This window comes from Mustela erminea, chromosome 5, assembly GCF_009829155.1.
Source record: "Mustela erminea isolate mMusErm1 chromosome 5, mMusErm1.Pri, whole genome shotgun sequence".
NCBI classification, from domain to species: Eukaryota; Metazoa; Chordata; class Mammalia; order Carnivora; family Mustelidae; genus Mustela; species Mustela erminea.
Genome location: NC_045618.1, coordinates 117,234,297 through 117,261,900, shown reverse-complemented (window position 1 = coordinate 117,261,900; position 27,604 = coordinate 117,234,297). Strand labels below are relative to the sequence as shown.

Below are 27,604 nucleotides of genomic sequence, written 5' to 3'. Positions count from 1 at the left end.
TGAGTTGGGAACTAAAGTCCTCAGTGAATGAGGTCCAATGAACCCACGTCAGCAGTGAGGAGGAAAGCAGGAAGGCTCCTGGTGAACTGGCTGGGAGGGCCCGGAGTATATGGCGGAGGAAGGAGATCTGGTTTGGGAGCTTCAGTGAGGAACAAGGAGCATGAACGTCCTGCTTTGGAGGCACAGGGGGTGTACAAGGAAAAAACCCTGGGGAACACTGCAGGAGAAACCGTTTCGGTGAAGAGAACCTTCAGGGGAGAGGTGCAGTTACAGGTGAGGGTGAGCGGCATCGTTCCAGAGGGCCTCCTGGAAGGACTTGGGAGGGGTAGAAGGTAGAGGAGTGGATCCGACTGGTAGCCGTGCACATCAGTGAGAATGGACAATGCAGGAGTCTTGGGTTTTTGTCTGTGACTGGGAAGAAGAAGAATGGGAGATGTGGTGGGATTGGTCTTCTGACACCCTGTCATGAAAGGTGACAGTTTACCTGAGTTTATTGATAGGACCTTCGGTAGCTGGTATGAGATCATCAGGTGTGCTTGATCTTTCCTTCTTGAATAGGCTAATTTACTTCAAGGAGCACGGATCTGAAATACTGCTGTGGAGTTGTACTTTGCTAATGAATGTTCTTGTAACATCTGCTTAATAGCACACATTTCTAGGTCTTAAATCTCAATAATTGTTCATGTTGTATCTCCTTGAACTATATACAATAGGCATCCCAACATAAATTCCATCAGATATATGTTGAATACCATCTGTGTGACAAGTTTTCTTTTTAGGAATTGCAAACATGAGATTCTACCTTTTTTTTTAGTTGCTTACTTTCCAGTGCAAGCATTTTTAACATTCAATGCCTGAAAAGTATGTGGGTTTCTATGTGTATGTGCACCTTGTTTGTTTTTGGACGGCTGAGGGGAGAAGGAATAGTCCATAGCTTTTTATCAGATTCTCAAGGGGGTCTATTTATTTAAGGACCAGTGGTCTAATAGGAGAGAGAGACATGAAAGCTAATCATTGTAATGCAATGAAATCATTGCCATCACAGAGAAAAATAAAGGAAGCACAAATTCACCTTGAAGAACGAGTTCATTAATTCATTATGTAGTTATTTATTGAGGAACTTGGTAGTCTCCATTCTAGGTAATTTACACATTATTTGAAATCTTCCAGCATCCTTTTTATGTGTATTATTATTAATGATTGATTTATTTTTAAAGATTTTATTTATTTGAGAGAGAGACAGAGGTAGAGGGAAAGAGAAAGCATGAGCAGGGAAAAGGGAGAAGCTGGCTCCCCACTGAGTAGGGAGCCCCACCCAGGGCTAGATCCTGGACTCTGGGATCATGACCTGAGCTGAAGGCAGACATTTAACCAGCTGAGCCACCCCGTTGCCCCATAAGATTGATTTATTTATTTTAGTGACAGAGGAAGCATGCTCTTCGGGGTGGCGAGGGTGGAGAGCTGAGCATGGAGCCCCATGCAGGGCTCTAACTCATGACCCTGAGATCCTTATCGGAGCTGAAACCAAGAGTCTGATGCATAACCAACTGTGCCAAGGTGCCCCCCCCCCTTTTTAAAGATTTTATCCATTTATTTGACAGAGATCACAAGTGGGTGGAGAGGCAGGCAGAGAGAGGGGGATGCAGGCTCCCCACTGAGCAGAGAGCCCAATGTGGGGCTCGATCCCAGGACCCTGAGATGATGACCTGAGCCAAAGCCAGAGACTTAACCCACTGCTCCACCCAGGCACCCCTTTTTATATGTGTTACTAATACTCATGTTTACAGGTGAGGGTACATAAAGTGAGGAAAGGTTAATTAATTGCTTAGGGCCACCTGGTAGTAGTTTCAAATCTGAAACTGATTGTAAAGTCTACCACTTTTCATTAAGCTACACGGGGGAGCCACTGAAGGGATCATTGTAAACAAGATTATGTAAGATCATGTTTGTACTTTCAAACTTAGCAGTGATGGAAATAGGTCTTTAAAGTGTTTGCTTTCTGGGGTGCCTGGGTGGCTTAGTCGGTTGAGTGTCTGCCTTTCAATTCAGGTCGTGTGTCCCGTGTCCTGGGATCAAGCCCTGCATCTGCTCCTTGTTCAGTGTGGAGTCTGCTTCTCCCTTTGCCCCTACTCCTACTCTGTGCTCGCTCGCTCTCTCTTTCTTTGTCTCTCAAATAAATAAAATCTTTAAAAAAAAAAAAAAAGCATTTGCTTTGTATGTTTATGGAATTTCCACCCACTTAGAAACCTGTTATGGGGCGCCTGGGTGGCTCAGTGGGTTAAAGCCTCTGCCTTCGGCTCAGGTCATGGTCTCAGGGTCCTGGGATTGAGCCCCACATCAGTCTCTCTGCTCAGCGGGGAACCTGCTTCCCCCTCTCTCTCTGCCTGCCTCTCTGCCTACTTGTGATCTATGTCTGTCAAATAAATAAATAAAATCTTAAAAAAAATGGTAGACTTGATGTCTAAGCCATTCCATGTTTAAAAAAAAAAAAGAAACCTGTTATAATCTTGATTTGTACGTTATGTTTGGGAGACTATGATGTATGTTTAATTATATTTTTATTTCTTTTGAAAAGACTTTCTGGATTGTTATTGGACCAAAATGACGTCTATTATCAAATTAACTACCCTCTCTGGGGTTCAAGAAGAGTCTGCTCTTTGCTATCTTCTGCAAGTTGATGAGTTTAGATTTCTGTTGGACTGTGGCTGGGATGAGCATTTTTCTATGGATATTATAGATTCCCTGAGGAAGTAAGTTACTTTTCATATATCTAGACTTTTATTAAATCAGCTTCTCTTTTCTACACTGTAATACCATTTTGTGTTACACAGTGATTGCTTTCCTTCCTCTATTTTAATTCATAGTAAAAGGCTGAGTTTTACTTTCTCCAAAGATCCAAATAGTGACTGTTTCCATTTGTAAAGTTTTGATTGCATTATGAGCAGTGTTTATTGAAATTCAGTAAAATGTTAAGTGTTACTCGGCTAATGAATCTCAGTAGAGACTTTGCACCTAATTTGAGAGAAGAATAAGTTTATAAGAATTTGAGGAGAGGATAAACCTTCCACATGGAGGGTCTGCCAGCAGATCACATTAGCTTACTTTCTGTGTCTTTTGATCCTCTATACTGAGCTTTGGTGCCCAGAATAATGACCATGAGATACAAAAGGATACTAATCCATCAAAAAAAGAATTTGGTTATGCTGTAGTATTGTACTAATTATGGAAGGAAAGATAACTTAAATATTTAAAAACTTAGAACTTGTAGCAAAATATTTTTTTTTCTAATTTCTTCTCTCAGACCACACGTTTTATTAATTAAGGTTTCACTACAGTGAATATGCTCTCTGTTGCCATGCTGAAAAGCAGGAGTAAAAATTCATAATAAAAATGTGGCCATTTAAATATCCTCTCCCTCTCTGAAACAAATAATACATTATATGTTAATAAAATGTAAAATAAAAACAAATAAATAAATATCTTCTCCCTAACCATTTCTGAAATTTTAAGTTGAGTTCTTGGATTTTAATAAATAGTATATGAAGTAGTCATTCAAAATCAGCTTATGTGTGGTATCGACTGGTTCTCTTTTCTTTTTCCTTCTCTTTTTTTAATGTGTATAGACATCATCTATTTTGTGGAACACACCATACTTTTGATAGCTATGCAGGATGGGGTAGTAATAATTGATATTGATGGTTATCATAATTTCAGCCCCTTTGCTCTTTTACCCCAAACTAGTCTTTACTCTTAAAAACAAGATTGGAGAAATTGAGAAGGCCTTTTGATCATGTTTTCCTAGGCATGTTCACCAAATTGATGCAGTACTTTTGTCCCACCCTGATCCTCTTCATCTCGGTGCCCTCCCCTACGCAGTCGGGAAGCTGGGTCTGAACTGTGCCATCTATGCGACCATTCCCGTTTATAAAATGGGACAGATGTTCATGTATGATCTTTACCAGGTAACTCACGCGGTTAAAAAATGCTTTTTACACTCCTGCAGTCACCATGTTTAACCTCTTGTTTGTGTTCTTTTAGTCGCGACACAATACGGAAGACTTTACCCTCTTTACGTTAGATGATGTGGATGCAGCCTTTGATAAAATACAGCAGTTAAAATTCTCTCAGATTGTGAATTTGAAAGGTAAAAAATGTTTCCAGTAGTAAGTAATTGGACTAATGGGGTTTAACTGACTTTGAAAAGTACAAGGGAAATTTGTAGTAAAAATCATAGGCCCTGTGGTCTGAAAAAGAAGAGATTAGCATGTTCAGGTATGGAACTCTGAACTTCTCCCAAGTCATTTGGATTTTAAAATATTTCAGACTAAATACTAACACAATGTTAATAGCTCAAGCCTTTTGACATGTAACTTGGGAAAGACTTTAGTGTCTACTGTGTCTGATGCGCAAAGGTAACATGGCCAGGTCCTCCTGGGAGTTCACAGTTAAGTTGAGGGGCTCAGATGACTAAATGTAGTGATCAAAGTCTTGAAGGAAGTGCAGTGCTCTGGCAACATAGTAGAAGATAATGGAATTCTAGAACTGGATATTAAGAAGTTTATTATTTAATTAGGTCAGGAAGTTGTCTGTTAAGTATAGATTTCTCATCTGTGGAGGGAGATGTATTAAATATGAAGCCTTGCTTTGAAATTGAGAAAATGGTGCCACGGTGGACTCTGATGATTTAGCCAAGAAATATCAGCATCAGAACAGTTTGACTTGTTCTTAATTTTTCTATAGGATAAATTGTTTACCATGAGATTTGAATTGTTACTTTGTCAGTTTAGAGGTTTGTAAAAATGGAAAAATTTGATGATTGTGTATGTGAATAAATATTCACATTTATTTGTTCATACTAAGTAATTTAATGGGGTACTGGGTCCAATCTCTTTGTAATATTTCAGTTTATGAACACAGGTATGTCTCCAAGAACTCATAACAAAACAAGAATGTCTGTAGGGAGGGAAAGGAGTAGCTGGGTGGCATAAGAGTGAGATTGGCATTTTCACTGTTTGCCTTTTTACTTTGGGATTTTGTATCATTGCGTATATTAGCTATTAAAAATAGCTTACAAATAAATAAGCTTTCTTTAGGCTTGTAAAAGAAATCTGAGTATTGTCACTATCTCATTGACTCAGGTAAAGGACATGGCTTGTCTATCACTCCTCTGCCAGCTGGTCATATGATAGGTGGAACAATATGGAAAATAGTCAAAGATGGAGAAGAAGAAATTGTCTACGCAGTTGACTTTAACCACAAGAGGGAGATGTAGGTATATCAAGACAAAAGCTAATGGAAATGCAGTTGATATTGTTTCATTCTTTGGAGGGAAAATTAAACTAAAAAGTTCTTTTCTTTTTAGCCAGAACTCTAGAACTACTTAAAAGTCTCAAATAGTGAATTTTTTTGCATTGTAAGGGTAAAGTCTGATATAAGAGATAATGTATTTTACAAATTGGCATGTAAGTATCCACTATATAAAGCAGATACCATTCTGGAGATGTTGTAAAGGAGATGAATTTTTGTACATAGGATTATATTTTATATGCTACTTGACCTACTATTTAAAGGAACTTTGTGGGTTGTTTGTTTTGTTTGTTTTTGGTAAAGTTAGTGATTATGATATAACTATATTTAAAGTCAGACTCCTTTTAAAAGGGGACACAGGGGGCGCCTGGGTGGCTCAGTGGGTTAAAGCCTCTGGCCTTCGGCTCAGGTCGTGATCCCAGGGTCCTGGGATCGAGCCCCGCATCGGGCTCTCTGCTCAGCAGGGAGCCTGCTTCCCTTTCTCTCTTTCTGCCTGCCTCTCTGCCTACTTGTGATCTCTGTCTGTCAAATAAATAAAATCTAAAAAAAAATAAAAATAAAAGGGGACACAGTAGTTGTAATTTTAAATACTTCATTTTGTACTCACAGCATTACTATAAAATTGTTTTGGTGTTTAGTTTCATAGAGGCTTCTTTTGTAATTTCTGTACATTAAGTTCATAGTTGTTTTATATGAGATTACAGTAGCCTCAAGATCTTTTGTATCTTATATTTAGAAATATATAAGACTAATAAGTTTTAGGCTCTTGTAATCATAGGATAATGAGGAACGTTGTATGGGTATTTGAATAAATGGTATTTAAACATTTTGGGAAAAAGTCAGTTTGTGGGGTTTTTTGTTTGTTTTTTTACCACATAACAAATAAATTTCAGATGGATTGGAGTTAAATAGAAAATGAAACAATACAGGTGAGTCTAATCTTTAATATGAAAAAGGGTTTTCTGAGTATAAAGGCAGTGGACCAAGTTACAAAGGAAAACTTTGATAGATTTGATTTTTTTTTTTTTTAAGATTTTATTTATTTATTTGACAGACAGAGATCACAAGTAGGGAGAGAGGCAGGCAGAGAGAGAGACTGAGAAGCAGGCTCCCTGCCGAGCAGAGAGCCCGATGTGGGGCTCGATCCCAGGACCCTGAGATCATGACTCGAGCCGAAGGCAGAGGCTTTAACCCACTGAGCCACCCAGGCGCCCCGATAGATTTGATTATATACAGATTTAAAACATCTGAAACAATAAACTAAAGAACAATAAAGTAGGGAGATTATCTGTAGCATTTTGCCTAAAGGCTTATATGTGTAAGACTAGGTTTTAACCAATTAAAAAGATGCCAGTTATAAGATGGACAAAAGTTACGAAAATAAAAAAATTTAAACCATAATTCTTTTAAAATTAAATATCATTAAAATGATTTTTAAATGGTAGTATTCTTCTAGGAGATATTTAACAAATTGCTCATTCCTTCTGGAAAAGAGAGAGCTTTCTAAAAAAGATTAAATCTTTCTGGAAAGCCATTTAGCAAAATTGTATATTGTAAATTCTAGGAATGTGTCCTAAAGAAACAGTCAGAAATGCAATTGAAGCTTCTTGCAAAAACGTTCTTTGAGATTATTTATAATGATGAGAAAAAGTAACCTAGGCAGAGGTTTTTACAATTGTTAAAAAATAGGTTTAGAAACCAGTTTTAGTATCATGGGAGAAAACCAGGGTGTAGAACTGAGTATAGAGACATATATATGAGATACCAATTTTTGTAAAATATATTCACATTTATATGCCTAGAAAAGTGTATTTGTGTGCTTAGAAGGATATATACCAAAATACATCGATTTCTCTGAGTGGTGGTACTCTGGAAGATCTTAATTTTCCTTTTTTTTAAAAAAACGTATTAGATTTCTTATTAATGAGCACGTGTCCTTTTATAGTTAGGGAAGGAAAAATCTTATAAAAGAAAGTTGCTTATGTTTTTGGGTGAGATAAGCAGTTGCTTATTTGAAATGATATAATATTCTTCTTCTTCAACTTTATTATAGTCATTTAAATGGATGTTCCTTGGAAATGCTAAGCAGACCCTCCCTGCTTATCACAGATTCCTTTAACGCCACATATGTGCAGCCTAGGAGAAAACAGAGAGATGAGCAACTTCTGAGTACGTATTACATAGTAATGTCCTCCGTGGAGGGGCATGGTGGTATGAGTTACAGTTTCTTCTATTTTGTTTAACACTTTTCTTGTCATGAGAGATTGATTAACTCTAATTTTTTTTTTTTTTTAAAAGAGAGGGAGAGGTCGGGGAGGGGCACAGGGAGAGAGAGAATCTTAAGCAGCCTCCACACCTAGTGTGGAACCTGTTGCAGGACCCAGTCTCATGACACTGAGTTCATGACCTGACTCAAAATCAAGAGTCAGGTGCTTAACTAACTCAGCCAGGCTCCCCTAACTCTAATATTTTTGAAAAAATATTATGTAACCATATTTTGTAGAAAAAGAGACTTTAGTTCATTTGAATTCAGCTTTTGTGGGATAAGTGTTGAGATTGACTTCTCCCTGTCATTCAGCACATAGCTAGCTCTATCTGGCATTCGCTGATATATGTCTAGGGAATGCCAGAATATAGAAAGAGCTCATAGAAATCTGTTAAAAAAGGGTGCCTAGATGGCTCAGTGGGTTAAGCATTTGCCTTCAGCTTAGGTCATGATCCCAGGGTCCTGGGATTGAGCCCCACATTGAGCTCTCTGCTCACCAGGGAGTCTCTTTCTCCCTCTCCCCCTCCCCTGCTGCTCCCCCTGCTTGGGTGCTCACTCTCTTATTCCCTCTCTCTCTTAAATAAATACTTAAAAAAAAAAAAATCCATTAGCAAAACACTTAGACTTTAAAAGAAAAATAAGCAAAGGTGATACTTGAGGGTGCAAATAGTTCACTGATTTTTGATGTTGGGTGTCTTAACACTCTAATCTAGTAGTCTCAGTTTTAAAGAGGAGCCTCTAAGCCATCCCTCGTTGCTTCTGCTTTGGCTCCAGCTGCTTTACCTTCTTACTCTTTTTTTATAAGCTACACAGGATTTCAACAGGAAAATTAGATTCTACTTTTTTTTTTTTTTTAAGGATTTTATTTATTTGACAGAGATCACAAGTAGGCAGAGAGGCAGGCTGCCTGCTGAGCAGAGAGCCCAAGGGAGGGCTCGATCTCAGGATCCTGAGATCATGACCTGAGCCGGAGGCAGAGGCTTTAACTCACTGAGCCACCCAGGCGCCCCTAGATTCTACCTTTAAACGAGTTTGAAACCACTGCTTTCATCTGTCTACTTAAAAAGCAGAGCTTGTGGGGTGCCTAGGTGGCTCAGTCAGTTGAGTATCTGCCTTCAGCTCAGGTCATGATCCCAGCATTCTGGGACTGAGTCCCAGGTTGGGCTCCTTGCTCAGCGGGGAGCCTGTTTCTCCCTCTGGCTGCTGCTCCCCCTTCTTGTGCACGTGTTCTCTCTCTGACAAATAAATAAATAATATCTTTTTTAAAAAAGGCAGAATTCGTGTACTATATTGTTTTCACTTTAAGAAGGTATCAGTTTGTATATTTTTTTGTTTGTTTTTGCTAGAGTTGGTTTTACCAAATGTTTCCAAGCCAACTTTAATGTAGAGTGAGGATATCTACTCATAAAGATACTTTTGTTGGAAGAGGGAATTGGATCTATATTTTATTGTGTAGGCATGCAAACATTACAAAATGTGTATGTATAAAGTAGAGAGTATGAATGTGTGTATTTGGGTGTATAAATTTGGGAATCATTTATAACAAAGTTTTAAATGGCCACAGTATACTATAAGAATGTCATTTTTTATGTGTCCTGTGGGTGAAGAGGGCTGGAGACCACTGATTTACGCTTTTTCAGTGAAAAAAAATTGAGAATGAATGGCATTATCTTTCATTCCTATGAAGATACAGTCACAGAATAAAAACTAGTTGTAATAACCTGAGTGGAATTTTAAAAATTGTGTACCTGGCCCAATAATCACTTATTTATAAGTTATAGTCTTTATACTGGAGATAAAGTCTTCTTTAATTTTGCAGCAAGGTATTGTTATGTTCTCTATGGATTTTACATTCTTGTTTTCTAGCAAATGTCCTGGAAACACTTCGAGGTGATGGAAATGTATTAATAGCAGTGGACACTGCAGGCAGAGTTTTGGAACTTGCTCAACTCCTTGATCAAATCTGGAGAACTAAAGATGCGGGCCTGGGTGTCTACTCGCTGGCACTCCTGAATAATGTCAGCTATAATGTGGTGGAGTTTTCCAAGTCCCAGGTTTGTTTTCATGGTGTTATTTGTATTACAGAAGTTTTCTACAGAAATTGGACTTCTAGAAAACAATTTAGTTGCTCTTTGGGTTTTATTTCCCTGTGAAAGAGGTTGATGATGGTAATGGTAATGAACCACTTGTTCTATGTGTTCACATGGAATATTTCATTTAGTCCTTCTAGACCCTATGAAGTAGGTTCTGTTTTTGTCCCCATCTTACAGATTGGTCAAGTTGTTTCTCTAACGCTTGGTATCACAATTTGTAAAATGAGGACAAAAGTAGAAACCTACCTCATAGGATATAAATGTTGGAATCCATTTTTCTCTTCTTTCTGAATAAGCTCTTTCCCTTGAAATAGCAATCTTGGGTAAGATATTTATTTAAAACTTAACACTGCTTTCTCAGTAAGAGTTAAGGTGACTTGTAACTGAAATAAAATGCAGAATTGGATTTTTAGGGATGAGCTATGGGTTAGAAGGATATAATGGGGGAACAGAACAGAAAATAAGCTGCTTATCAGAATGGTACAAGTTTTAAGAACTATTGGTGGTAAATACTTAAAAGAAGACAGAACATGAACTTTTAGACCTTGAAGAAGACATTGCAGTTATATTCTAGTATTTTCTAATTATGGTCATCCTTTCCCCCTATATTAGGTAGAATGGATGAGTGACAAATTGATGAGATGTTTTGAAGACAAAAGAAATAATCCATTTCAGTTTCGCCATCTCTCTTTATGTCACGGTCTTTCTGACTTGGCTCGGGTACCTAGCCCCAAAGTGGTACTCGCCAGCCAGCCTGACCTGGAATGCGGATTTTCAAGGGATCTCTTCATTCAGTGGTGTCAGGACCCTAAAAACTCAATCATTCTAACTTACAGAACTACTCCTGGGACTTTAGCCCGTTTCTTAATTGATAACCCTTCCGAAAAAATTACAGAAATAGAGGTAAGTGCTTGTATGTGGACTTTATCTTAAAAGTGTTTGGGAGACACATGCATGATGTTTATAGAAATCAGTGACCAAAAATGAAACTTGAAATTGTTCGCAGATTTTTACCAGAGTAACAGTAGAGAGCCTTTAATAGCACAGATTTGAGCTTCTTAATTGGAAATCCTCATTCTCTAACCCTTCCATGGTATCCAGTGGAACCATGCCCAGAAGGTGCCACACACGTACCCTGTATTTTCCAGCACTCTTTGAAAACTTCTTTTCACATCCTTTCCCTAATTGAAATCTGGCTGTTTCGTAACAACGATCTTTTTCCTGTAGGTCTCTCAAGTAGACGCTCTTTTTCTCTTTCATGCTTCATGAACTTTGGGTGCGGCAGGGATCCTTTCTCTGCTTTTAAGCCATTTCTCTTCCCTTTCTAGGTTGTGCCATCAGACTTGACAATACTCTGACCCCTTCTGACATTTACTGATGCCTTGGTTGTTCTCTGTCCTTCATTGGTGACTTTAATTCTGGTCCACAGTCTTCCTGTGCACTCACTCAGGACTGCATTCTTGATGACTCTAGCATCCATACGTGTGATCTGGCCAAGTCCTCGGCCCTCTCAGTCCCTTCACACCTTATTTCTTAATGCTCTTTTCCTCCATTTCACCTTAGCCATCCCTCCCACAATCATACTATCTACTCTTGTTATCATACCCTTCACCTTGTTAACGGGTTACCCCTGAAGATCTCCACCTCAAGCATTCCACTCTGATCTTGCCCTGGACTTGCTCTGATAGCCCCATGCCAACAATTCTTTGGTTCCATTGGGACTTTTAATTTGTGAACCTGGCCACTTCTACTACTATCCATCATTGCTCCAGCTTCTAGTCAATGGTCCATCATTACTTTTATCTCTATTACCCTCCTATTTTATCTCTATTACCCTCCTATTTATTGTACTTACCGGGCAAAGCTTTGACCCTAGTTAAACCATTTGCTTAACTGTGCTTATACCCAAGCAACCTTATGTTACTGGCGTTAAACACACTACTGTGTGGGCAGATTGCCCTTCACATTTGCGATGTCACATCTCAGATGGGTACCCAGCACCAGTCCAGCATTCTCTAAGATACTCTTTTTTCCTACTCCCCAGTTAGATAGCTTTATACCCCCCTTCTCTTCAAATATCCCACAACTCAACTCAGCCCTCACCCATAGCACATGAATTTGTTTCGAACTTACCTAAGAAGTAGAAGCAGTCAGACAAAAATCCCCATATCTTCTCCCCACTAATTAGCCTAACTTGTTTCTGTATCCGCATTTGCTGCTTTAGCTCCTGTTAACCAGCACAAAACAGTAGCCAGGTGAATGGTATGCCAAAAGATCATTTTGCTTAATGACCAACCAGCACATCTGTCAGTTTTCCAAAGCTAGTATCATTAACTGAAATCTATAGTTGTGGATACTGAATGGGCTAATAACTGCCACAGTTGGGCACAGTTGTAGATGATTCTTTCATTTTTCCTTCCTAGTAGACATGTTAAGGAATGTTGTTTGTTAGAGGCTGAGTGATAAGCATACCTTAGTCTTTAACTCTACTCAAGAAAAGCACAGAAATAGTAACTGAAATCTATATCTTCACTATAAATACAGAATTATTGAGGAAGGATGCAGAACAAACATATCAAAGTAAAAACTGTCATTTGGGTTATTTAATAGCTTAGAAACATGGAGTTTTCTTTAAATATTAAAAGAGCTCAGGGGCTCCTGGGTGTCTCAGCTAGTTAAGCGGCCAGCTTTTGACTTTGATCCAGGTCATAATCTCAGGGTTGTGAGATTGTGTGATGGAGTGGAGTCCCAGGTTAGACTCGTGCTCAGCGGGGAGTCGGCTTGAAATTCTCCCTCTCCCTCTGGCCCCCACACCACGTGCACACACTCACTCTCTCTTTCTCTAAAATAAATAAATAAATTTTTAAGAGAAAAATGAAAAGAGCTCTTTGAAATACTTGTGAAATAGTTTTATCAGATGCAAAATACTGAATTTGAAAATAATAATTACTAGAAATTCAATTAAGGTTGATAGGCATAGGCCATTTGAGGAATTAATAAAAAGAATATGAAAAGCTGTTCCAAAAAGTAAAAAATAAAAGCTGTTTCACTTTGAAAAAAATAGGAAAGAACATTTGGAGCTATAACTTGAAACATTAGGTTTTGACTTTTTAGTAAGTACTAACACTTAGGATTCTTTTCCTTTTCCCCTCATAGGGGTGTTTCTTCTATAATCATACCTTCTCTCTCCATGACTTATCAGTTTTTCCCTCTACAAGGTCATCTGCAAAACACTGTACTCTTTCTTCTTCCCCTAGTCCCAGACTTAACTCTTCTCTGAGTCTTCCTCATCTCAGACAATAGCAGCACTTTCCACAGATTTACTGTAGCCAAAAAAGTACAGATTTTTTTCCAGTGTCCACTGCCATGTAACATACTGGAAGTGTGCGTGAGAGACACCTGTCTGGTCTGTACCCAGACCAAGGAATATCAGCAGTACCTCATACATCCCCTTCCAGATCCTTCCTCTCTGAGGGAAACCGCTCTCCTGACTTCTCATGCACAGATGGCTATATTATAAACATTCAAGTGTTTTCAAATAAACGAACTCATTTTAGTGACTTTATAATTGCACATGTGTGTGTATATACAGTGATTATTGAGTCCAGTGGTTCCCAAGGTATGGTGTGAGGGCCCCTGGGAGGGGGTCCCTGAGACCCTTTCAGGGAGCGCCAAAGGTCAAAACTACTTCTGATAGGAATATGAAGATATTGTTTGCCTTTTTCACTGTGCCTGCATTTAACATTGCAAAGTCAAAGCAGTGGTGGGAAAAGTGCTGGTACCTCAGCATAAATCCAGCAGTGCCACCAGCCACTGCCCCAGCCGTCACATCTTACATCAGCACACGGAGTTCCAGAAGGGTCCATTTCACTTAAGAATGTTCTTAATGAAGCAGTGATAGTTATTAATTTTATTAAATCTGTTTAATAAAAGGTTTTTAAAAATAATCTGGATGGCAGGATGGGCAGTATGCACACAGCACCTGTGTTGTTTACTAACACATGATGTTTGCCTCGAGGAAAGCCACATGTGTAATTGAGTTAACTGGCCACTTTTTTCTTGGAACACCCATTTTTATTTGAAATAATGACATGGCTATTCAGACCTGGGTATTCGGCAGATACTCCCCCAAAGATGAGTTAAGTTGAGTTTGTCACTCTAAGGAAAACAACTGATAGCATTGGTTGCCTAAGTCTGATAAAATTCAAACTTCGAAGTTGAAAATTAGAATTTTAAAAAGGGATGCCCCTCACTGTGAGATTGACAACTGAAACTTAGGCGGCTTTGCTGATTGAGATTGGTGGTGATATTTGCAAATGTGATTTTTAAAATATTGTCAACATTGGTAAGATCTGTGTAACTTGGTGCACTAGTATTTTGCAAATAACCAATGCCTGTAGGTACAAAATAGTGCTCAGCTAAAAGAGCCATTCAAAGTGCAAGAGAAATCAGTAAATTTTAATATAACAGCATAAAAAGTTGTTGGTTTCAGATTCCACGTTACAACTAATCTTTAAGAAACCACCAGTTTTTGAGTTTTGATGTAATACCAAGGAATATTCATGGAAAGGCTATTTAAATATTTTTCCCTTTTCCAATTATACATCTGTGTGAGGCTGCATTTTCTTCATATGCTTTAACCAAAACAACATATTGCAGGAGATTGAATTCAGCAGATGTGAGGATCCAGCTGTCTTCTATTGAGCTAGATGTTAAGTGAGACTTGCAAAAATGTAAAATAATGCCGTGCTCTCCAATATTTTTTTTGCTTTAGAAAATATAGTTACCTTTTGCAAAGATATGATAACGTTACTATGCAATGATTTTATTTTTTAGTGAACAAATAATTATTTTAAAACTTTCTCATTCTTGATTTCTGATATGGTAGACATTAATAAATGTAATCTACAAAAAAACCGCAAAAACTCTGGGGTTCTCAGTAATTTTTAAGAGTCTAAGGCAATCCTGAGATCAAAATGTTGGAGAGATCTACTGATTTAATCATCCCATGTTGGTGGATTTTAAAGTTGAGTCTTGTTGTTTTACTGTTACAAACATAGCTGCAATTGTACTTTTTTCCTTACACTTGGGATTGTTTCCGTAGGATAAATTCCTAGAAGTAGAAATGCAGTGTCAAATTTATAGGCACATTTTTATGGCAAATTACCTTCTACCATATTCGTGCTAATTTTTCCATAGATATATAGTAATTAGCATTGCCAATCTAAAAGATATTGCAATGGTATTACAGGGTGCCTGTGTGGCTCACTAGGTTAAGTGTCTCTGCCTTCAGTTCAGGTCATGATCCCAGGGTTCTGGGATTGAGCCCCACGTTAGGGTTCCCTGCTCAGTGGGGATTCTGCTTCTCCCTTTCCGCCTTCTGCCTTTCCACCTCCTCATGTCCACCCCCCCAATAAATAAATAAAATCTTAATGGTATTATGTTTCCAAAAAATTGCATTTTTCAAAAACCGGCAAAATGAGACATCTTTTCATAGCTACTGGTTACTTGTTTTTCTTATTTTGTAAGTTGCTTATATATGGATTTGTCCTTTTTTGACGTGTTGATCATCTTTTTCTTAACTGATTGGGAAGAGCTCTTAGGAAAAAAGAGCCTCTGATAGTCAAGTAGTGCTGCAGATAATTTTCTCCATTCCCTATAATTTTATGAGATTTTTAAATGTCAAAGAGATGTATTTTTTTTTCATGTTGCCATATTTATTCATCTTTTCCTTTGTGGCTTTTGGGTTTTATGTCTTGCATAGGCCTCACCTACTCCAAATTATAAAAATACTTATCTGTATTTTCTTTTCCTGATTGGTGATTTTTAACCAGTTTAAATTAAACCCAGCCTAGAAATGTGGCAGCTCAATTTTGGTCTTAATCTAAGGAGGATCTGTAATTGCATGTAATGGGAACTTGAATAATTTCAAATTTAAGATGGTAAATTCACAGATGTGTTACATCTCACACCCCACCACCTAACCCCTGATAACGATGCTTCCTTCTGTCTGCTGTTTTTCTCCAGTTGAGGAAACGTGTGAAGCTTGAAGGGAAAGAACTAGAAGAATACTTAGAAAAAGAGAAACTAAAGAAAGAAGCGGCGAAAAAACTAGAGCAGTCAAAAGAGTGAGTTATTTTCAGACAGATTAGAAGCTTGTATGTAAATTACATATAATTTAAGAACTTATTTCTAAGATGCAAAAGTTTATTTGAAAATATTTAAATTTTCTTTGAGAAACAAAACAGATGAACATAGGGGAAGGGAAGGAAAAATAAGATAAAGAGAGGGAGACAAACCATAAGAGACTCTTGACTATAGGGAACAAACTGAAGGTCACTGAAGGGGAGATGGGAAGGGTAATGGGGTAACTGGGTGGTGGGCATTCAGGAGGGCAAGTAACATGACGAGCCTTGGGTGTTGTATGCAACTGATGAATCACTAAACTGTACTCTGAACCTAATAATACACTGTATGTTAACTAACTTGAATTTAAATTAAAAATATGTATTTAAATTTTCTGTTGACTTCATTATTTTTGTGAACATTTTTAAATGGTGCTAGAATGCCAAGTTCTTCTAGTGCAAATTTTGTTTTGTTTTGTTTTTAAAATAATTTTAGGGGTGCCTGGTGGCTCAGTGGGTTAAAGCCTCTTCCTTCGGCTCAGGTCATGGTCTCAGGGTCCTGGGATCGAGCCCCGCATCGAGCTCTCTGCTCTGCAGGGAGCCTGCTTACTCCTCTCTCCCTGCCTGCCTCTCTGACTACTTGTAATCTCTGTCTGTCAAATAAATAAAGAAAATCTTTAAAAGAAAATCAATTTTATTTTTTGAAGAAATTTTTTTAAATGACTTACATTGCACACATATTTCTAATTTCTTATTCTCATTCCTCCCTTGTGTGGACATACTGCCACATGGTATCATCCTCTCTTCTCTGAAGAAATGCCTTTGATATTTGTTTCATAAACTGCGTATCTGCAGGCAATATCCTCCATCAGATTTTTCTGGTTTTTTTTTGTTTGTTTATTTGTAGTCTGGCAAAATTATATTTATATTTGAATGATATTTTTACTGGGAATATGGATTAGCAGTTTACAGACTTCACTCCATTGTTTCTGGCAGGCAGTTTGAGATAATGCTGTCACTGTTTTCTTTGTTCCTCTGTAGAATGTGTGTGTGTATGCATTTTCCTTCACTGATTATGATGTGCCTTAGTGTTTTGTGTTATTAGAATTTTTTTTGAGTATCATCGAGACTTTCAGTGCTAGTATTAATGTGTATTTATTAACTGACAGTTAATGCTATTTTACAAAATTACCAATCCAATAAAATTATCATTGAATTAATTCAAAACTAATGTTATAAATATTAATTCAAAATCTTGTGGGGGCTTGATGACCTTTATCTATTCTACAATCTTCTTAGGGCAGACATAGATTCCAGTGATGAGAGTGATGTTGAGGAAGACATTGATCAGCCGTCAGCTCACAAGACTAAACATGACCTGATGATGAAAGGTGAAGGTAGTCGTAAAGGAAGTTTCTTCAAACAGGCTAAAAAGTCTTACCCTATGTTTCCTGCCCCGGAAGAAAGAATTAAATGGGATGAATATGGAGAAATTATCAAGTATGTAAACAAAATAACTGTTTCTTTTTTCCTGATTAGACTGTGTAGTTTGTGTATAACTCAGTGTATCATTAGAACTCAATAAATTTGGACTTTCTGGTCATATCGTGTACTTTGATAGTTTCTGAGTACCCCACTTTGAAAGATACAGAGGACTTGTATAGTGTGAAAGTAAAGTATAAAACAGAAAGGTTGCAGGGCACCTGGGTGGCTCAGTGGGTTAAGCCTTTGCCTTCAGCTCAGCTCATGGTCTCAGGGTTCTGGGATTGAGCCCCGCATCGGGCTGTCTGCTCAGCGGGGAGCCTGCTTCCCTCTCTCTCTGCCTGCCCCTCTGCCTACTTGTGATGTCTCTCTCTGTCAAATGAATAAATAAAATTAAAAAAAAAAATAGGTTGGGGAACATCTAAAGAATTAATTTTAAGGGCAAAGCAGCAGTTTTATTACCTAGGTAGGGGAAAAGTTTAAAAAGATGAGCAAGACTTTGTTTCCCCATTTAAGAGAGAGAAAGGGGGGCACTACTTGGTCCTCTAAAATAGTGCAGAGAGAAAATAACAATCTAAATAGCATTAGTGAGTTTATTTACCATTCCACTCAATTAGTGTCCAGTCTGTTTAGCATATGGACAAGTGTTCTTTTGCTTCAATTTCCTTATCTGAAAAGTAGGAGTAAGATTTAAGTGAGGTTATGTTTTTAAGGCCCTTAGCACAGAATCTGACCTGTGACTCGTGACTCCCAGTAAATGTACTTTAAGTGGTTGCTACTGCTATTATGTGGATTACAGAGGGAGAAGTTGGACTCCAGGATCTGAGAAACTACATAGCAATCTAGGTGTTGGGTAACAGAGGCCTGCATTCCGAGAGAGGAGAGTGAGTGGATTTGGGGGTGGGGCATTGATAATTATGGGAGGTAAGCGAGAACATTTTTAAGTTTTTAAAAAAAATTTTTTTAAAGACATTTATTTTAGAGAAAGAGAGAGGGGAGAGAGAGTGTGGGAGTGGTGAGGGGCAGAGGGAAAGAGAGGATCTCAAGCCGACTTGGCGCTGAGCATGGGAGCCCAACACTGGGCTTGATCTCATGACCCCGAGATTATGACCTGACCCAAAACCAACAGTCATTTGTTCAACCAACTGAGCCACCCAGGTGACCCTGTTTTTTTACTTTTTTTTTTTTTTTAAAATTTTTTATTTTTTATAAACATATATTTTTATCCCCAGGGGTACAGGTCTGTGAATCACCAGGTTTACACACTTCACAGCACTCACCAAAGCACATACCCTCCCCAATGTCCATAATCCCACCCCCTGTTTTTTTACTTTTAACATACAACTCTCTCTCATACTGGAAGTAAAAATGGAGAGACAGATGCATTCATTCATCTCATGAAATGAAAGTAAAGGCTTTTGAGGGAGCTCATGATTTTGTATCTCAGTCTTAGTGGTAATGTGCCAACGGGGAGTCATACGCTTTCTTTGGGCACAGGTGGGATAACTGGGGCTCTTACAGAAATCAGAAGCTGAGATTTATAAGAACTGGGAATTGGCAAGGGAAACTATAGAGATGGAGGGAAAGAATGACTGAAACATGCAGGGCCACGTTGTAATAGTACTTAAGGTAGCCACGGAGATCTTCTAATGGTGTAGGTCTCTTTACTTGCCCCCATGGTGTGTTTTAAAGAGCATTCCTCGGGGGTCAGGAGGAACAGAATATATCATTTGGTAATTGATATTATAAAGTTGCATTAGCTTTGCATAAGTTGTATACTTAAATCTGAGATACGTGAGGCGTCTAAAACTTGTGCCATCTACTAGTTACAAATTTATATAATATTATTAGCTTGCTCGTTACTGCTTCTAATTAGAGACTTACAATTTAGACCAGAGGATTTCTTAGTGCCAGAACTTCAAGCGACTGAAGAAGAGAAAAGCAAATTAGAATCTGGCTTGACAAACGGAGATGAACCCATGGATCAGGATTTATCTGATGTTCCTACCAAGTGTATTTCTACGACAGAGTCTATCGAAATAAAGTAAGTGCTTTTTGTTGCATTTTTGAAACTAGATTATAAAATTTTAAGAACTTGAATTATATAATTTACATTGTTTCAAAAGTGAAATTTCTGAATATCCTCTAGTAAGTTTGTACTTTTAAAATTTAATTTCTTTTTCCATGCAAAGACCTGTGAAGTATGGTGGCATTTTGTTTTCATTAATGGTATTTGAATTCCAGTGTGATTGAATGGGTGGTGAGGTGGGGTTTAAACATTAAATTATGTATTTATACAAAGAAACATTCTGGCCTTTTTTTTTTTTTTTAAAGATTTTATTTATTTATTTGACAGAGATCACAACGAGTAGGCAGAGAGGCAGGCAGAGGGTGGAGGGAGAAGCAGGCTCCCTGCTGAGCAGAGAGCCGGATGCAGGGCTCGATCCCAGGACCCTGGGACCATGACCCGAGCTGAAGGCAGAGTCTTTAACCCACTGAGCCACCCAGGCATCCCACATTCTGGCCTTTTTACTAAGTCTGGTAGCATGTGAACTTACGCAGGTCACAAGTTTAATTTTTCTAAGTGTTTCATAAGCATACTCCTTGACTTAAACATCTCCAGGGCTCCAGTGTCTTAAAAATGTTACTATAACCCGAAGTAGTAAATAAACCTTTTTTTATTTGTTACAGTTGTAACAGCAGTAAATCATCATTCTGGAATTTTTTTTAAGTCATTAGAGAGCACAGTGGTTTATTTGTCTAGTGCTATTCTTTAGTATGTATTTTGAGGTATAGCTGTTATCTAAATATTGTCTATTAACAGTATCAGAAAATTCTCTCCTGAATGGCTGTATCAGTTTATATTTTTCCTAGTGGAACAGAAGGCTTTTTTCATCCCTGTTTCCCTAACAGCATTTGGCATTATCTAACTCTAAAGCTTTCCAGCCTGGTAGGTATAGAGTAATGTATCACTACTGTTTAAATTTGTCTTACTGTGGTTATTAGTTTATCTTCTTCAAATGCTTCTTACCTTTTTTGTTTTCTGTGAATTCCAAGTGCCTGGCTTTCGTGCATTTTTCTCTAGAGGTTGCTGCCTTTTTGTTACTTACAGAGGTTCATTGTATATTTTGGATATTAGCCCTGGTTGGTTTCAGACAATGCAAATATCCTCTCCCAGTCTGTTAACTTGTTTATAAGAGTTGTCCATGGTCTACTTTGTTTAAAAATATCTTTACTTTTGATGTAATGAAATAATATTTTCTGTTATGTTTTTGTGATTACATAAAGAAGTCCCTCCTTGTCCATGGTCACAAATGTAATTCATACATTTTATTTTATTAAATGTAAATATTTACATTTCTCTTTTATGGTTTCAATTCAGCCTGCTGTTGTATGTGACATTAGATCAGGATCCAGTTTTATTTTTCTTTATATAGTGAGTTTTTTTTTTCTAAGAGCTACTGAATAATCCCATTCAAATACATATCAACAGTGTGACATGTATATTTCTAAAATCCTCATTTTATATATCCTATACATTTCTTTTCGGATAAAAGCCATTAATAACCTAGTTTTGGAGTTAACTTATAGAAAAATAAGCTTGAATTATCCTGTCTAATTACAGAGCCAGGGTTACTTACATAGATTATGAAGGACGCTCTGATGGAGATTCCATTAAAAAGATTATTAATCAGATGAAACCACGACAGCTGATCATTGTCCATGGACCACCAGAGGCTAGTCAGGATCTCGCAGAGTGCTGTCGTGCATTCGGTGGGAAAGATATTAAAGTGTACATGCCAAAGCTACACGAAACAGTTGATGCCACTAGTGAAACTCACATCTACCAGGTAAGTGCACTGGCATTTGAGCCACACAGAAACAAAGACTTTTTGTTGCAGATGAGGACAGGTATATTAGGAATTCAGTGGTGAGTGAGACAGACATGGTCCCCTTGACTTACTAGATCTTATGGTCAGTGGGGCTTATAATAAGGAAAGATCATTTATCACATTGTTATTACCTCTGATAGAGGAAGTACAGGATGTTGTGAGACCCCAACCCAGATTTGGAAGTTTACAAAAGATTTCCCAGAGGCAGTGATAACTAAGCTGAATCCTAACAGATGTTTAGATGGATCCTCAGGGTGGTATAGAGAGGGGGAAAGGGTATTCTAGGCAGAGGGAACAGCATTTGTGGAAGTGTGAAGGTGAGGGAAATGGGGAGTATTCAAGAATTTACATGTTTTATAAAAATTCACTGATATCAAGGGTCTATTCCTAATTGAAAAAAAAAATGGAGGCAGGTATAAAAAATAGGAGTAGCACAGAGGAGAGGTTAGATTTTTATCTGGTGGGGGGGATGGTGTCAGTTAAAGCAGGAGCAATGTCTGGATTTGGTTGGAAAAAATGGGTTGGAATTCACCAGGCAGCAAAGTTATTCTGGGCAGAAAAGAGGAAGCGGCGTTCCAAGAATAAGGATGTGTGAATTCATGGTAATGAAGGAAACAGTAAGTAATTCAGTACTCCTGAAGAGCAGCAACCACTAGAGGATGAGGCTTATCAGTGGTTCTCAATGTTGGATGCACATGAGAACCATCTGGGGAACTTGGGGGGTGGTGGGGGGACTCAGTGCTCTGGATTTAGTCTCACCATTTGTGTTAGAGTCACTGAAGGTAGAACCTGGCATTAACATGTCATTTAAGAAATTGCCATGTGATCCCAGGGTGCAACCAAGGGTTAAGAACCTTTTGGGAAGTAGACAGGGATCCTAATGATTTCACAGCTCACTAGGTCATTACCAGTCACTGTGAAGATCAGATGAGTGAAAGATTTTCGAATCTTAATACGCATTACCAGAATTAGCAAATAATAATAACTGGTTATATTTTGTTGTTAATTTATACTCAGGGTTTCATCTCTCCCTCCCTTTTGCATCGTGTCTAGGTGAGATTGAAAGATTCACTTGTCAGCTCCCTTCAGTTTTGTAAGGCAAAAGATGCCGAATTAGCTTGGATAGACGGTGTCTTGGATATGAGAGTTTCCAAAGTGGACACAGGAGTTATTTTAGAAGAAGGAGAACTGAAGGATGATGGAGAGGACTCAGAAATGCAAGTGGACGCTCCTTCGGATTCCAGCGTTATAGCACAACAGAAGGCCATGAAGAGTCTGTTCGGGGATGATGAGAAAGAGACAGGTGAAGAGAGTGAGATCATTCCGACCTTGGAACCCTTACCCCCAAATGAGGTAAACAAGCACATGCTGCTTCTGTCTCTTCCTTAATTTGCCATCCTTTGGATTTTTCTTTTATGTTTTTAACTCTAAAATATGTGTTTGGGGGCACCTGGGTGGCTCAGTGGGTTAAAGCCTCTGCCTTTGGCTTGGGTCATAATCCTAGGGTCCTGGGATCGAGCCCCGAATTGGGCTCTCTGCTTGAAAGGGAGCCTGCTTCCCCCTCTCTCACCTGCCTCTCTGCCTACTTGTGATCTTTGTCTGTCAAATAAATAAATAAATAAAAATCTTAAAAAAAAAAAAAAATAATGTGTTTGGTGTAGGCTGATTTTGGAGTTTTAGAAAAAGATTACTTAAGATGTGGTTGTGTGTGCACACACAAGCATGTGTATATATCCTGGATGGCAAGGGAATGATAATTTATTTTTTTTAAATTTTTTTTATTTTTTTAAGATTTTATTTATTTATTTGACAGAGAGAAATCACAAGTAGGCAGAGAGGCAGGCAGAGAGAGGAGGAGGCAGGCTCCCTGCCGAGCAGAGAGCCCGATGTGGGACTCGATCCCAGGACCCCGAGATCATGACCTGAGCCGAAGGCAGCGGCTTAACCCACTGAGCCACCCAGGCGCCCGGGAATGATAATTTAAAGGAAATGTTTAACAAATATTATAGATACATTATTGTTTCATAATTTATTTTTTCAGATTTTAAATTTTGATTGTGAGGATTATATCACATACCTGCTTCCAGTCAGAAGATTTATAGTTTTCTAAGACTGAAACTCTTGTCCTCCGTTTTTGTATGTTGTCAATTCAGCTGAAATCATTTTTGGTTTGATATAGTTAGAAATCTTTTATTAAGCACAGATAAATTTTTAATTTAGTATTTACATGTTCTCAGGAGATGCCCTAGTTAGCAAAGATTTCTGGTAATTAACTTACAACAACAGTGTGAAAACTGTGTCATCAGAGTCGTGTGTGCATGTCAGGGGACTCCAGGCTTTCTGTGCAGTAAGGAGTAGAGGGACAGCCTCTGTCGCTGGATTCCCTTCTAGTGTTGCTCTTGAGATTGGGGGAGGAATAAGAATCTTTTTTTCTGTGTGTGCTAAAGCTAGTGCTCTTCAAGGCAATTTCCGAGCAGCAGCAATAGGTTGAGCCGCTTGTTTTTCTGATTCTAAAACCTTTTGGCATTCACTCTCCGGGAGGAAGGAAGGTGAAAGTGGGATCAGGGAAGAACTCCCCTCAGAACTAAGTGAAGGAGTTGGATCTAGAAAACCAAGTTTTTGGTTCAGTTCTGTGTACTGGCACTCTCCTTGACCCCCTCAAGCAAGTGGGTGAGTGGAGAGCATCACATCAGCAAATGTCTCTCTGTTTCTGTGAGGCATGACTAATAAAAATTGATTGGGAAACATTCAGAAAATGTGAAGGGCTTTGTAATGTTAAATAAGGAGGTAAAATTCAGAATAACAACTTGGAGTGTGATTTGCAGCCTTCATACGATCTGTCAGAGGTCTTCAGAGGATGACAGAAAGTATCTTAGAGATCCTGTGTTAGTTACTTCACTTTATTCAGTACAGCTGTGTGTCTGCTGTTTTATCTGAAGTGATTCTTTCCCCTTTAACCTTTTCTAAGGTTCCTGGACATCAGTCAGTTTTTATGAACGAACCAAGACTGTCAGACTTCAAGCAAGTTCTTTTACGGGAGGGAATTCAAGCTGAATTTGTAGGAGGTGTACTTGTTTGCAACAACCAAGTAGCAGTCCGTAGAGTAAGTGTGTTTTTAATAAGGGATGAGTTGAACAAGTACTTATTTCTGATGCGTTGCCATTTTGAATTCTGTAATTCTTGACTGGTAGTTTCACAAATTGGAGACCATAATTTATATTCATAATGATGACCTTGAAGGCTTATAAAAGTTACTATCAAAGAAATGATGTATAATTTTATTGTAAATTTTTATTATTTGAATTCTGACATTTACATGTCTATGTTAGATTCATGACTCGAATATTCTATCTGTGTTCTATGCAGAGCAACCCATTCCAGACCAATCAGCAAATAACCCAGTTAATATATCTTGTTTATTATGTCTGCTTATTGATGATTAGGAAATGTGCTAAAGAATTTTTTTTTTTTTTTTTTTTTTTTTTACTTTTACTTTCTAGACGGAAACTGGACGCATTGGATTAGAAGGCTGCCTTTGTCAAGATTTTTATAGGATAAGAGACCTTTTATATGAACAGTATGCCATTGTGTAAAGGACATGATGTCAAGAAGTATCTGTTTGACCTTTCTAAGAAAAAGCATTCTTATTCTAAGCTTTTCCTTTTTTGTTTTGTAACATACAAAAAGAATTGCCAGAAAAATTTAACATGCATTAGTTTTTTTAAAAAAGTGTAAATACAGTCCATTTTGCTAATGTTCAAGTAAGCATTCTACCTTTTGGCTTTCAGAGTGATAGAGATCCTAACAAGTGTGCAGGCCAGAGAATTGAGGGTGATTGGTTTCCTCTACAGACCCCTTATTCTAGAAGGGCTTTTTACTTGAATAAAACAATGCAACTTAGCAAACCAGCTCATGGCCTTAGAGAAACATGTTTGCATATTGTGAGTTCTTGCAAACGGTTTCTTATATTTTCTGGAATGAAAAGTGAGAATTATTTAGAAAAGATGTGCTATATTAAAAAAAAACAAAACAAAACTGGTGAAACGGTTTTTTGAGGCCTATGTGTTTAAAAAACAAAAAACAGTTTGTGCTCTAACTGTTCTTTGGAATCTGATAAGCAGTTGTCTTCACATGGGGCATATCTCCTTACCCTACCTGTATTTCCCAGCTATTCAGTCTACTGGAAGGTGGTGCACATTTGATTCAGAAATCAATTTTTATTTCTCCCATTTTTTGTTTTATCAAGGTGTTGTTCAGTTAGAACTACACCACCACCCTTTGAATACACATAATACAAAAGAACTCCTTGCCATGTTACAGTCTTAAGGATTCTCTATGCATTTTAGCTCTCAGCTAGGTTACTTATCAGAGACCCCTCAGTGCTCTGTTTTTAAGGAAACAGATGTTGAACATCGTTTTATAAGGTAATAGCATAATTTAATCAAAATGTATAAATGTTTCATCTCTTAGGCTTGCTCCCTCCTAAGGTTACTGAAGCAGTGGATAGATTTTATACACCTAAATACAAAAATAATACTGAAGTTGATTAAGGTCATCCTTTCTGTGTTCCTGTCTTTCTTGGGGCTGGCATCCCTGGTACAGGATAAGCCACTTGTGTTTAAGAGTAAAAACTGAACATATGCAATTTTCATTGAACCTAAAAATGAAAATCATGTTACCCTCTTGTCATCTGATGCTTTTTCATGTGTAGCTTGATTGTGGCCGTCCTTGATCTTTATTTCTTAAGTATTTAAGCCCTCTTCCACATACTTAGCATCTTTAGAAGGATCATTCCTGTTTAACTTATATGGATCTATGTATAGTATAGTACTACCCAATGATATCAGACTGGGATTAATATTTTATTTCAAAGCTGATGGAGAGTTCATTATGGATTATAGTGCTAACACAAAGTTACAGTCTTCTGATACCAAAAATCAGAATGCAAAACAACATTACAGAAGGTGACGATAAAGAGTATTTTCTTTTTTTTTTTTTTTTTTTGGAGAGCTTTGAAAAAATTTCACATCAATTCTTGTTACTGAAGAGAGTAAGCCTGGAATCCTATTTATATTCCAGGGGAAAGAAAGTCTGCATTTGTTACATGGCTTGAAGCATCTGGTTATACATATTATATTGCAATACTGATACTGAAAAATTGTTGCTCGCTTAGCCTTTTTATTGTCTTATGAAGAAGGAATTAAATTTCAAAGTACTCCTTGAAGATGGCTGTGTGAATGTCACTGCAAGAGCAATACTTTGACCTGTTTCTTGACAGAATTGCTAAAATTTCAAAAGGAAGACATTTGTTTAGCTTTAGTCACTTAAGAAAAATATAAATTCAAAAAATAAATCATGAACTCAGAGGAACTTTCAGATTTTGTTTAGAGGCAAATTAAATACAAGTGGACGATCAACTGATACGTATAAATAATTTGGTTAAAAAGAAATTTTATTATAGTATTTGTTTTAATGGATTATAAATGTCAAGTATCATTACAAATGTTTCTGTTTTCATGAACCAGTAGGTGGTCTGAAATAGAAGTGAGGAAATCAATTTTCTAAGGAGGGTTTTTTATAAAAAAATTGAAATTCACATACCATAAAGTTCACTATTTTAAAGTATATAATTCATTGGGTATAGTATATGTAGAGTTGTGCAACCCTTACCACTCTAATTCCAGCACATTTTCATCCTCCCCAAAAGGTACTCTTTACCCATTAGCAGTCACTTCCCATTTTTCCTTCATTTCAGCCCCAGGCAACCGTCGGTTTATTTTCTGTCTGTATGGATTTGCCTGTTCTGAATATTTCATAAAAATGGAATCATACAATATGTGGCCTTTTGTGTCTGACTTCATTCGCTTTGTATAGTATTTCCAAGATTGATATTACAGCCTGTGTCAGCATCCTTCATGCGGTTGAACAATACTCCATTGTGTGGATACACCACATCTTGTTTATCCATTCTTCAGTTTGTGGACATTTGGGTTGTTTCCACCTTTTGGCTCTTAGAAACAATGCTGCCATGAACATTCCTATGAAGTTTTTTGTGTGGATATATGTTTTTAGCTTTGGGAGGTTTATACCTAAAAGTAGAATTGCTGGGTAATAAATATGGTGACTCTTTTGAGAAACTGTCAGTTTTCCAAACTTTATTTCTAAACTACTTCCCAAAGTGCCTATACTATTTTACATTCCCACCAGCGGGATGCGAGGATTCCAGTTTCTTTGCATCCTTGGCGACACTTGTTACTTCCTCTGTTTTTTATTTTAATCATCCTAGTGGGTGTGAAGAGGTTTTCATTTGAATTTTCTTAATGACTAATGATATTGAGCATCTATTCTGTGCTTATTGGCCATTTGCATGTCTTTAGAGAAAGGTCTGTTCAGATTCTCCTGCCTATTTCTTAGTTATCTTTTTTTGATGTTGAATTA

The 27,604-nt window shown here is 37.7% G+C and overlaps 1 protein-coding gene across 3 annotated transcripts in view; it reads left to right on the top strand.

Annotated features, from left to right (window-relative positions):
• The window catches only part of CPSF2 (cleavage and polyadenylation specific factor 2), a 33,689-nt gene extending 6,390 nt beyond the window's left edge, over window positions 1-27,299 (top strand). For all 3 annotated transcript variants that reach the window (XM_032344634.1, XM_032344632.1, XM_032344633.1), the window contains 14 exons: window positions 2,576-2,750; window positions 3,803-3,962; window positions 4,039-4,144; window positions 5,139-5,268; window positions 7,361-7,476; window positions 9,440-9,627; window positions 10,279-10,569; window positions 15,694-15,794; window positions 17,091-17,291; window positions 19,165-19,317; window positions 20,899-21,124; window positions 22,220-22,519; window positions 24,135-24,269; window positions 24,667-27,299. In XM_032344634.1, coding sequence (XP_032200525.1) covers window positions 2,602-2,750; window positions 3,803-3,962; window positions 4,039-4,144; window positions 5,139-5,268; window positions 7,361-7,476; window positions 9,440-9,627; window positions 10,279-10,569; window positions 15,694-15,794; window positions 17,091-17,291; window positions 19,165-19,317; window positions 20,899-21,124; window positions 22,220-22,519; window positions 24,135-24,269; window positions 24,667-24,759 — 2,349 coding nt within the window. In that variant the 5' untranslated portion in view covers window positions 2,576-2,601 and the 3' untranslated portion in view covers window positions 24,760-27,299. The remainder of the gene's footprint in view (window positions 1-2,575; window positions 2,751-3,802; window positions 3,963-4,038; window positions 4,145-5,138; window positions 5,269-7,360; window positions 7,477-9,439; window positions 9,628-10,278; window positions 10,570-15,693; window positions 15,795-17,090; window positions 17,292-19,164; window positions 19,318-20,898; window positions 21,125-22,219; window positions 22,520-24,134; window positions 24,270-24,666) is intronic.
• Window positions 27,300-27,604: the final 305 nt, after the last annotated feature.